The sequence below is a fragment of the Kogia breviceps genome, chromosome 2 (genome assembly GCF_026419965.1).
Source record: "Kogia breviceps isolate mKogBre1 chromosome 2, mKogBre1 haplotype 1, whole genome shotgun sequence".
Lineage (NCBI taxonomy): Eukaryota > Metazoa > Chordata > Mammalia > Artiodactyla > Physeteridae > Kogia > Kogia breviceps.
In genome coordinates, this window is record NC_081311.1 from 151,620,352 (window position 1) to 151,632,743 (window position 12,392).

General features: G+C 37.7%; 1 protein-coding gene across 2 annotated transcripts in view; it reads right to left on the reverse strand.

Moving 5' to 3' along the window:
* The window catches only part of NCKAP1 (NCK associated protein 1), a 96,691-nt gene extending 84,569 nt beyond the window's left edge, over nucleotides 1-12,122 (reverse strand). Inside the window, exon 1 of one of the 2 annotated variants that reach the window (XM_059054586.2) lies at nucleotides 11,718-12,122. In XM_059054586.2, coding sequence (XP_058910569.1) covers nucleotides 11,718-11,825 — 108 coding nt within the window. In that variant the 5' untranslated portion in view covers nucleotides 11,826-12,122. The remainder of the gene's footprint in view (nucleotides 1-11,717) is intronic. The other variant, XM_067026431.1, reaches the window with a different exon arrangement.
* Between the last annotated feature and the right edge of the window lie 270 nt (nucleotides 12,123-12,392).

Sequence of the window (12,392 nt, forward strand, 5' to 3'; positions counted from 1 at the left end):
TGCTCTAAAAATGTTAACTGTTGTTAACAATAGCTATAATTATAATTACCTAAGTAAAAGTCTCATGAATAGTAACCACAGAATAGTCTTTATCAGAGTATACAGAACTAGTAATAATGACTACAACTCCTTCCCCTAATCACTTATTTCTTTATTTACTCCAAGTCTAAACATACCAAATTTGCTTTACTTATAGAAAAAGATTAACCTATTAGTTAAAAACATGGAAATAGGCTGTCCATGTTCAAATCCTGGCTCCTAACTGTAACATAACCAAGTGATTTTCTGCGCCTCAGGTTTCTCATCTGTTAATTAGGTGATAATAATTACAATGTACCCAAAAAGGTTTTAAGCCCATTACATGAGTGTCTCTATGTGTGTATGTGAGCAGAATTCTTAAAGGTATCTGGTATACCACAAGCACTCAAAAAATGCCAATAAAAAATATAAGATTAATAGACACTATACAGAAGTACTAGGCACATTTTATTTTTTTCTGAAATCAACCTACTTGATTTATTTACTTAACACCCATACAGACACTTGCAAATACTCAGGCCAAAAAAACACCCCACAAAACTGCAAGAAAAAAATAAAACCTAACTAAAAGTACGTAGGTAATAATAGTATCCCCAGTTTATGGGTTAGAGTACTGAGGCTTAGGTTAAGCAACTTGCCTAAGGTCATCTAGGTAAGTACATCTTGGCAAAGAGCCATACTGAATAATTCAGTTAAGAAGAATGTCCTACTATACTGAAAGAGTACAGCAAAATTCCAACTAACCAGATGTCTCATTTTATAAAGATTAATCTTCTGTCCCACTCTAACTCAAAACTTTCATTTTGATGACAGAGGACAAAGGAATCATAAGATAACAACTTATATTTTAAGAACACAGCCTGCACTTGACACACCTAAAACCCTATCCTACTGCAGTAACAATATTACACAAAATTAATCTTTCATTCTTAAAAGTATTGCCCTTTGAAATACCACGTTTAAGAAAATGATATAGACTACTATATTTAGTTATCAATACATTTTAGACTAATACATTCCAGAAACGCTACCAAAAGATTGAATCAAAAGGTTTAACAAATTACCAATTCAATTAAATAAAACTCTTGAGTACTTCTGACCTGCAAACCGCCGCCCCTTCCCTCGCCCCGGAAACAAAAGGTGAATAGAGGGCAAAACTGTGTCTAAACCCCTGAATCTTACTAGCCCTACAATAAAAGTTTTTTTGCATAATTGGCTAAAAGGGCTACTTCACCAGACAAAAAGGAAACTATATCTGAACTACAGAATATTTTTAAAAAGCACCACACTAAAAGACTCTTTTACTTTATCTTGACTCAGCATGATTTCATAATGCATAAAATACTATAATTTAAACCAGAAGATCTAAAGCAAATTTAAATATTTATATACTTAAATTTCCAGTTTTCAGAATTGGAACTTTATTTCCCATGAATATTCTAATTATCTTTAAATTCAACAAAGTTAAGACTAATGTGGCAGATAAAATTACACAAGTGTTAAAGGAAATACTGTTAAACATAATAATTAACAACTCTGGTCTCTAAGTGGATCACAGCCCATATGACCTTAGGCAAGTTGCTTAACCTAAGCCTCAGTACTCTAACCCATAAACTGAGCATACTATTATTACCTACTTCATAGGGTAGACTGTTCAGATTTTTAAAAGACAAAATGCACATAAAGTGCTTATTTCAGGTGCCTGGCACACAAGTACTTACACGTTTTAAACAATTATCTTCTATTTTTTTAAATAAAACTTTTCAAAACACCTGGATATCTATAGTGAGTTCCCAATTATCAAAATAAGATTTTCCATTTAACCAATTCAATGTCAGTATTGTCAATTCAGTATTTCCTAATTCGTTTTTTCACAAAACACAAATATAACGTTATTACCCAAAATAAAGAAAAAAGATGTTTCAGAAAACCACATAATATTTTATTAGGGGCACAAAATAAACATCTTTGATTAGAAACCTCAAAATCAGACTTTATGTACTTTAAAATATGACTTTAAACAAATCTTTCTGCCAACCTACCACCAAAATTCCTTCCCAAGGCCTTTCCTCATATTGTCACAATATAGATTACGTACCACAGCTTAACTTCATATGGTTAATGTTACGTATTTTTTCAAGAACTGCCTTACCAATGTTAAAAAAATATATAGATAGAAACTGTCCTCTCTCTATTCGTAAGAGATTAAGCAACAATCATTAAAAAGGAAAACAATAAAGACACAAGAGTAGAGAGTAAAAGGAACATTTACTGGGCAGCTGTTGTGTGCAAAACACCTTTGTTTAGAAATTATCTAAACCATCACTCAACAGAGAGGAAAGGAGCATCTGAAATTCAGTGACTTGCTCAGGGTTTTACAGTTACTAACTTTGAGTACCCAAAGATTCCAAAACACTAAAAACACTTATTTTAAAACATATGCTCCAACTTCCCTGGTGGCACAGTGGTTAAGAATCCGCCTGCCAATGCAGGGGACACAGGTTCAAGCCCTGGTCGGGGAAGATCCCACATGCTGCAGAGCAACTAAGCCCATGCGCCACAACTACTGAGCCCACGCGCCACTACTACTGAAGCCACGCACCTAGAGCCCATGCTCCGCAACAAGAGAAGCCACCACAATGAGAAGCCCACGCACCACAATGAAGAGCAGTCTCTGCTCGCTGCAACTAGAGAAAGCCCACACACAGCAACAAAGACCCAACACGGCCAAAAAATAAAATAAATATTTAAATAATAATAATAATATAAATAAATAAAAACACACACTCCCATGGGCTTCCCTCATGGCACAGTGGTTAAGGATCCACCTGCCAATGCAGGGGACACAGGTTCGAGCCCTGGTCCAGGAAGATCCCACGTGCTGCAGAGCAACTAAGCCCATGCACCACAACTACTGAGCCTGTGCTCTAGAGCCCACGAGCCACAACTACTGAAGCCTGCATGCCTAGAGCCCGTGCTCTGCAACAAGAGAAGTCACTGCAATGAGAAGCCTGCGCACAACAATGAAGAGTAGTCCCTGCTTGCCGCAATAAGAGAAAGCCCACGTGCAGTAACAAAGACCCAACACAGCCAAAGATATAAATAAATAAATAAATAGATAGAGAAATAAAATTTAAAATAAATAAATAAAAATAAAAACATACGTTCCCAGCTCAATATCAAAAAAACAAAACCCAGTCAAAAAATGGGTAGAAGATTGAAATAGACATTTCTCCAGAGAAGACATACAGATGGCCAAAAAGCACAGGAAAAGATGCTGAACATCATTAATTATTAGAGAAATGCAAATCAAAACTACAATGAGGTATTACCTCACACTGGTCAGAATGGCCATCATCAAAAAATCTACAAACAATAAATGCTGGAGAGGGTGTGGAGAAAGGGAACCCTCCTACACTGTTGGTGGGAATGTCAGTTGGTACAGCCACTATGGAGAACAGTATGGAGGTTCCTTAAAAAACTAAAAACAGAGCTACCATATGATCTAGCAATCCCACTCCTGCACATATATCCTGAGAAAACCATAATTCAAAAAGATACGTGCACCGCAATGTTCACTGCAGCACTACTCACAATAGCCAGGACATGGAAGCAACCTAAATGTCCATCAACAGAGGAATGGATAAAGAAGTGGTACATATATACGATGGAATATTACTCAATCATAAAAAAGAACAAAATAATGCCATTTGCAGTGACATGGATAGACCTAGAGACTGTCATACTGAGTGAAGTAAGACAAAGATATGATATATCATATGATATCAAATGTCATATGATATCACTTATACGTGGAATCTAAAAAAATGGTACAAATTAACCTATTTACAAAACAGAAATAAAGTCACAGATGTAGAAAACAAAGTTATGGTTACCAAGGGGGAAGGGAGGGAGGGATAAATTGGGAGACTAGGATTGACATATACACACTACTATATATAAAATAAATAACTAAAAAGAACCTACTGTATAGCACAGGGAACTTTACTCAATACTCTGTAATAACCTATATGGGAAAAGAATCTAAAAAAGAGTGGATATATGTGTATGTAAAACTGATTCACTTTTCTGTACAGCAGAAACTAACACAGTATTGTAAATCAACTATACTCCAATAAAATTAAAAGTACATAAATTAAAAAAATAAAAATATATGCTCCCAGAAATGTATATAAAAATAGTTCTATTCTTTCAATACCTCACTGCTCAAAACCTTTATTGGAGTAATCACTATTAAAGAAAAATTCCAATGATTTCGATAAGTTTTATTTTTTAATTTCTAGTCTAACTCAGCTATAAAACACATTCCTTTGCCAAAATACTATAGAACAAAACGATTTCTTTTAATACAATAACTTAATTGAAAAGACCATGAACAAAATCCCAGGGATCAGAGTGAGAATGTTATTTTTGAGAGCATAGGAAAGAAATCAGCCTCATCTGAATCATATCAGGAAAGAGGAGAAAAATAAAAAATGTGACCAATTTATGCTAGAAAAAGGAATTTAACTTTTACTCAATAAACAAGAAATAATAAACCTGTTTTAAAGCAGGTTTTGCCAAATTGAAGGCATAAAGGGACAAAGATTCTCCCTTGAGTCTTCAGCAAATTGAAATTAATGCCTAGAGGAAAAATGGATATCACCCAAGAAGATCATGGACTGTAAAAGGAACTTGTGTATAATTCTTTTATTTTCTAATTTTAAAAATAATGAACTATGGTGTGAAATTTTCCAGTAAGTATTGGAAAATCTATCAAGACCAAAACAAGCTTCAAATTCTATTATTACTGATTATTTTTCCATTTTTTCCCCTCATTCATATCATCTATATTTTGGCCAACCAATCTGCTTTCAACTTCCCCCTTGAGCTGGGGTAGGTGAAAAAAAAAAAAAGGAAGGAAAAACAAGTAACCCACTTCTACAGTTTGGATTACGAAGCTTGATAGGAAAGTATACTGAAATTATTAGAAATGCAGTAGCAGATTTAAAGGTATATAAATTATGATTACTGCTTCCTAAGCACAGGTTCTGGGAAAACCATAAACTTAAGAAATATTTCAATGCATTATATATTTCAAAATTCATTGTTAAACATTTTAATGACTCAAATAAAAGTTATTAATTACCATTTGATTGTCAAGAAGATGTCTATGTCCTTGTTGTTCTCAGACATTTTTCAGCTTCTCATATACAAAAACATTTCAGTTTATAAAACAAAGGCATTCTGTTATCGTTTTTTAAAAGTGTTATATGTGGTTACATTTTTACTACTCTAAAGAAGTTGCTCTTTAAAGGACTGCTGAGAAACATACTTCTGAGGTACAAATAGATATTTTGTATTAGCAGTAAGTAGATATCAAACTATAATATCAGACAGTAAAAAGGAATAATTAAGAAATGTTTCCTAAAGGTGGTCTTGAGCTGGATTAATAGGAAAAAATGAACACTTAGTAAATGTCCACTATGTTTCAAGCCCCAGAAATAGAACTAATAGCTAACATCTATTCACTTCTTACTCTTGTCCAGGCACTACACTAGCACTTTATGTGAATTAACTCATTTAATTCTCAACCTTATAAGGCTAATTAAAGAGTATTCCACAAATGTGGGAAAACTGGAATATCTATCTAAGATTGCAAGAATTAGAATCAATAAGACAAATATGGCTTAGAAAACCAAAAATTATAACTTGAAGCATAAGAGAAGCTGAGAGCAAATAAGTACCCTATAGATGGTTTTGCTAGTATAGGGTCTACGTGCAGCTTAGCATTACAGAAATTTAGTTATCCCCCCAAAACAAAATTAAATCATTATAGCGAACGATTATCTGAAAAAGAAATCAGAAGTATTAAGAAGTTACACTTTACTTATTTTAGTGGTTCGTAACATCAGAACCACTTCAGGGGCTTTTTCTTATTCAGTACGTTTGGGTTATGATCCAGATGTATGTATTTTTAAAAACCTTCTAAAATGATTATATTGTGTATCCCTGACTAAGAACCACTGGTCCCCTCAATTTCTAAATAAAGAAACCCTAATTCAGAAAGGCTAAGCAACTTGTCCAAAGTAAAAAAAAAAAAAAAAAAAAAAAAAAAAAGGATCAGAGCTTTACCTAGAATCTAGCCCTCTCAACCCACAGAATATGCCACAAGTAAGGGAAAATAACAGAGAAGTTTAGAGGCTATATGCCAGCAAGAAGGACATTAGATTTTACTAGGGGATTTTATAACTTTATATTTTCTATCTTTATATACTTCACTGAAAAAATGTCTGAAATCTTGAATAATGCCTGGCTGGCTACTCCTTGTCACTGCCCAGCTAAAGTTTCTATTCATACTTCAAAACCAAGCACAAAAGTCACTAACTCTTGTTCCCAGACAGGAATCTTTAACTCCCTTCTCAAGACACCTACAACCACACTTAAACACTGCATTTTAGTTAGTTATCTATACATCTGTTGAACAATAAAGAGATAAAACTATTTAGTTCTAACACATAAAATGTACATCTACTGAATGCGATCTAAAATTATTGTTAGAATTTTACTTAACAGTAACACTGCTAGTAAATTATCAAAGAATACAAATTAAATTTTTAATCATCCTAGCCAGTTAAGGACAAGAATTTTCAACACTGACACACTTTCTCATCTGGCTCCCCTCATTTTTAACATATTGGATGTAGCTAGCTAAATATGTCCATCCCTGTAATTTTCTTAAAATATTAAGTATACAAGCAATAGATTAAGAACTCTAATTTCATTGACATATAAACCGTACCATGCTGCTTCTTCAATTTTATTTTTGGAAAGAACCTAATTTAATCCTAATACAAAATATGCATGCACATATGTCAGCATTTGTACAGAAAATTGTTTAACTATATACAGCTTATTTTTAAAAGTGGGAGATGAGCAGGCAGAGAATTTTTGAAGTCATGTTTGAGTTTTCAACAATAAACATGTATTCCTTTTATAATCATTAAAAAAATTAATATTTAAGTTACCTAACAATTCCACAAAGGAAACACAAGATGGATAATCTACCACTGCCACTTAAAAAAATAAATTTTTTTCTATGCAATTTTTCAGTGACCTTAATCTCCTCAGCCTACCATCCAGCATAACAAGAAACAGAATTATCGAATCTCCATTTTTACAAGCAGCTTCCTTGAAAGTTACAAACAGATGTAGCAGGATTTGTTTATGTAAATAGATATATTATTTAAATACAGATTTATGAAGAGACTGTTTTCTTCTTAACACGTTTAAGGATCTTGATAATGAAATCTCCCTAGGGAAAAAAATCTTATGCATACTAACAATGTTTATTAGTCTACAACTTGCCAGAACCCCCATCTTTGGAACATGCTTCTGCTCCTGATCAACCAACACAGAAAATAAGGCCCTAAATGAAGAGAAACGTAACACTGAAAGGGAAGACTAAATCTGATTCCCCTCGCTTTACCTCGACTGTATCCTTCACATACATTTTTTTTTCCTCCATTAGATAAGCAGATACCAGCTAAAGACTTGCAATTTTACATTGCTACTCTATTAATTTCTTTCCTCATGAAATAAATTCATCCAAAATCACGGGGAAAAGACTGTGGGGAAAAAAAAGTACTCCTAAAATAAAGAAGTAAAAGTACACTGAAACCTGCAAAAATACTCCATTAAAAAGAAGTTTGCAATAGTTGGGTAGGTCTTTTCTCCTTTTCTATCCTTTAAAATTGAAGCAATAATTTAACAAGATGAAAAATATGAAAGTATTAACTGATACCTTTTGTTATCAGTTGTTATCAAGTTCATGTTGGTGATGGTGTAGGAAAAAATAGAAAAAACAAGAAAGACTAAACAAGAAAAAAATATTTTTAAGGTCAGCTAAAATGTCTTCTGTTGGAATTTTGGCATATGTGTTTGCTAAGCAGCAGTAAAATTTCAGAGAAACAAATGTTGCCCCAAAAAGTTACTGAGACTCCTAAACAAATACTATCTTAGATTCACAGAAGTTTTAAACTGTTTACACATTGTTATTATCTTTTATCTTCACCAAAATAATTCTGTGAAGTAGGCAGAGCACACATTACCATCCCTTTATGAAGGAAAACTAAACTGAGCTCAGTTACTGTTTAAAATAGGCCTTGGGCTTCCCTGGTGGCGCAGTGGTTGAGAATCCGCCTGCCGATGCAGGGGACACGGGTTCGTGCCCCGGTCTGGGAAGATCCCACGTGTCGCGGAGCGGCTGGGCCCGTGAGCCATGGCCGCTGAGCCTGCGCGTCCGGAGCCTGTGCTCCGCAATGGGAGAGGCCACAACAGTGAGGCCCGCGTACCACAAAAAAAAAAAAAAAAAAATAGGCCTTAACATCTACTTGTAAAGATAATATAATCAGAGCTGGAACAGACTTTAGTCCTTTCACAGTTAATTTCCCCCCATTTTACAGATGAGGAAAAATGAAGCTCAGGGAAGTCAAGACACCTACCCAATATTACAAATCTCTCAGAGACAGACTGAAACATTGGAAGGCAGGTCTCCTAACTTCTGGTCCAGTACACTTTATTTCCACCACCACACTGCCTGCCATGCCATAGTAGCAGATATAAAAGTAGCCTGAAAATGTTAAAAATCACTATATAAGTGAGTAGCATTATTAGGTCCAGAAAAGGGAAGACATTTTTAATTTTAAAAAAATTAAGGAATTATGCAATAAATAAATTTAAATGTGAAACTACCTACCACCTTCACCTCTTTTCCCTAAAATCCTCCTTTATGTGTTCTTACATCCCTGATTAGACTACAAATTCCTTAAAATTTTCATAACCTGTACATATAAAGATCTAAAAAATTTTTCAATTGATATAAAAAAGCAAAACATTTTCCAGAAACCATGTTACATTCCCCTAATAAGCATTAAAGCTTATTACTCTTGATTACAGTAACTTAAAGTTATTTTACTTAGGTCACTGAAGTATTTTTCACTGTGTATGCTCACTAAAGTATTGCCATTGCAGACTTTCAATGAAACAGAGCAATCAGATCTGATAGACAATCTAATGCACACATGCATTAATAAAAATGTGATAATTGACTGGCAGGCATGTATTATGCGGTAGAAGTTTTTTTTTGAGGTATAAGAGATAGAGATTGAAAAGATTATGTGGTTTATACTGTCATAAAAATGTAAACAGCAGGAACCTTATAAACACATGGTAAACAGATCTCACTCACTTTTTTGGCAAGATTTTTCAACAAATGTTTCAATCCTAGCCAGCCAGGAAGCTATGCCAGCCTTTACAGACAACTCTATACAGGCCAAAAGATTCAAAATCCATCTGATGTATTTGTATGCAAAATCACACAAGAAGAGCAGAGCAAAAGCTATTATTATTAAAACTAGAGCAGGATTATACACATATTCATATATATATGTTGCATATACATAAAATACACTATACATAATGTATTCATCCTTTTCAACAAGTCCTAACTGAAGGCCTCATGGACCAGGTAGGACCCCTAAGTACCAGTAATTCAAAAATAAGTAACACCGTCCCCACCCAGAGAGAACTCACAATCAATCAAGCAAGGTAGAAAAATATTTCTCAAGAAATTATAAATGCGTTAAATGCTGAAATATAACATTTCAATAATTCAAAATATTAGCCACTTGGATATAATGATCACATTCAACTCATTTTAAATTTTACTAGTTTAATAATACAAGAGCCTGGAGTTTCTCAAAACAGGAAGTGAAAAAAAATATGCTTTTGAGAAAAGGCAGTGAACTGGAATTATAAGCATTCAAATGCTTAGAATTTAGCCCAACCTTATTTCATTTATGAAAATGAAATATGTAAAGTTCGACTGTATTTATGCCATAAAAATGTTCAATGAATGCTTTAAAAAAAGGTATTTTGCCCAAATACCCAAATCACTTTTGATGTTACTCTCACTTCCTCTTCTGGAAACCATCATAACCATTTCCTTTAACCACAATACCACATGTCTAGAAACTTTTAGTAATGTTTGACTTGCTCGTTTTTTGCACTAAGGGCATATAGGAACCAATTTCCAAGTTTGTTAAGGAGCATAATTTCACAAAAAAGTTCAGGTCAATACAACCTATAAGTAATACTATCTAAAATTAAATTATTCCTAATTTACATAAACTTACAACCAAGGCTCTTTGGTAAATGCAGAGGGCTTCTTTATAATGACCCTGAGCTCCTGCCACATAAAATGTAACAAAGTGAACAGGCATGTTGCAGTTACTATCCCGATTGCACCGTTTAAAGTCAACCAATCCTCACATCCAGGTAAGCGACTGGAACATAGCTATCTTTACACAAAATGTATCACTATTAAGCCAGGACAGTTTTCTCCTTTAGAATTCAGTGTCTACATCCAATTGTTCAAATAAGTCAGTTTTACACTGAACCCCATGATATGAATTTTTAAAAAATATTCTTTCTTCAGGAGTCCTAATTCACAAAGGCTACAACTCTACTGCTATGATTAAGCTAAAAGGAAAACTTCAGGATGCAATAAAAAGCCAACAAAAATAATTACGAAGATCATCAAATACACATTGGAAACCGTCAGGATCTAGATTGTAACAAAAAATCTTAACTTTCTCTTTATCGAATTATTTAAAACTTTAACTTCGTCTAAAAAGAAAGAGGATTTTGGTCTTTCTTTCCTAAGATAAATTAATATTTGTTCTATCTTTACATCTATTTTTCTTAACTCCAACTCAGCCCCTCATTCCTTAATCTGCTGAAGCCACGTAAAGACTTTCAATGGGCCTATTAGCTAGATCTACTCAAATTAGAAGAATACGCTATAAAATCAGCAGGAATAGCAACATATTCACAGTTTTTATTTTGTATAGACGCCGAACTTTAAGAAACGATGTTTTGGTATTATCAGACATGGTTAGAAAAACTAAGATGAGGAGGAGTAAAGAGGGAAGGGAGAGAAGGTTGTTATTCCTGTTCTAGTGACTCACAACCCAGAAGTATTTCAGGAGAAAACTGGTTCCACCCTCACTTCCCCCTCCTCTCCACCTTCAAAATGAAATAATTCCAAATCGTCAACACGCTCTCAAATGGCTTTTATTTGGCAATCTAAAAAAAAAGTGGAGGGGATGCGGGGTTCATCCTGATTAGCCATTCCCTTCCCACATTCCCACACTTACAAACCCAAAACAGAAAACAACTGTTTCCACCTCCGCCAGGTTCCTACCGTCCGACCTCAGTTATGGAACACCCAAGTTTTCCTATTCCCCTCCTAGACTCTCGCCCACCCACCCTCCTCTCTTTCCCGTAGAGCCCGTTCCGGGAGCCAGGGCACAGAGGAGGGGGAGCCAGCGGCGGCGGCGCCCCTCACCCCGCGCCAGGCCGGGCGGATCTGGCGGCTGGGAGCGGGGAAATGGCTCCTCTCCGCCCCTGGCCGGCCCGCGAGCCAGCAGGAGAGGCGCCGGGACCCCGCATTAGGCCGCGGCGCATCCCGGCGACCCCAGCCGGGCCTGCAGCCGCGAGGTGGTGATTTCTGTGCGGGCGCCGCCCGCCGCCCCCACCGCCCGGGCCTCCCCCGCTCTCCATCCCTCCTCAGCCCACCCACCGCCCCCGCCGCGGCCTCGCCGGCCCGTGCGCACCTTCTTGATGTTGTAGAGGCGGGTGAGCATGCCGACGCCTCGGTCGTTGAGGATGGTGAGCTTCTCCGCCAGCTTCTGCTGACTGGGCTGCAGCACGGAGCGCGACATGGTGGTGGTGGTGGTGGTGGTGGTGGTGGTAGTGCCGCCGCCGCCGGCTGCCGCCTCGCGCCCAGTCACCGGCCCGCGGCCTCCGCAGCTACCTCTGTCGGGCCTCCTCCCCTCCCGCCCGCGACCTCCGCCTCAGGGGAGCGAGCCCATGGCCCTCGCGCCCTTAACCCGCGCCGGTGACAGAGCGAGCCGCGGCGGACACCTCGGGGTCCCTTTCCCCTCAGCAGCCCGCGCCCCGGCAACCTCCTGCCTTCCGCCCGCCGCCCTTCCGTCCCCACCCCCGGCGCTCTCCGTCCCAGCCCCCACCGCGCCGCCTTCCCGGGCTCCTCCACTAGGTGTGGCGGTGGCGGCGGCGGCGTCGTCTCCGGCGGCTGAGAACGAGGCCGCTTCCCGCAGCCCGGGACGAGCGCTCGGTCACCTGATCGGCCGCGCCGGCGCCCCCGCGAGGCCGACAGGTAACTGCGCCTGGGGGGCCCTCGCCCGCCCCGCCCGGCCCCGCTGCTGCCGCCGCTCGGGACGCGGCCTCGGCACCGCACCCGTCTCGACCCGGCCTGGCCCGCCCACTGC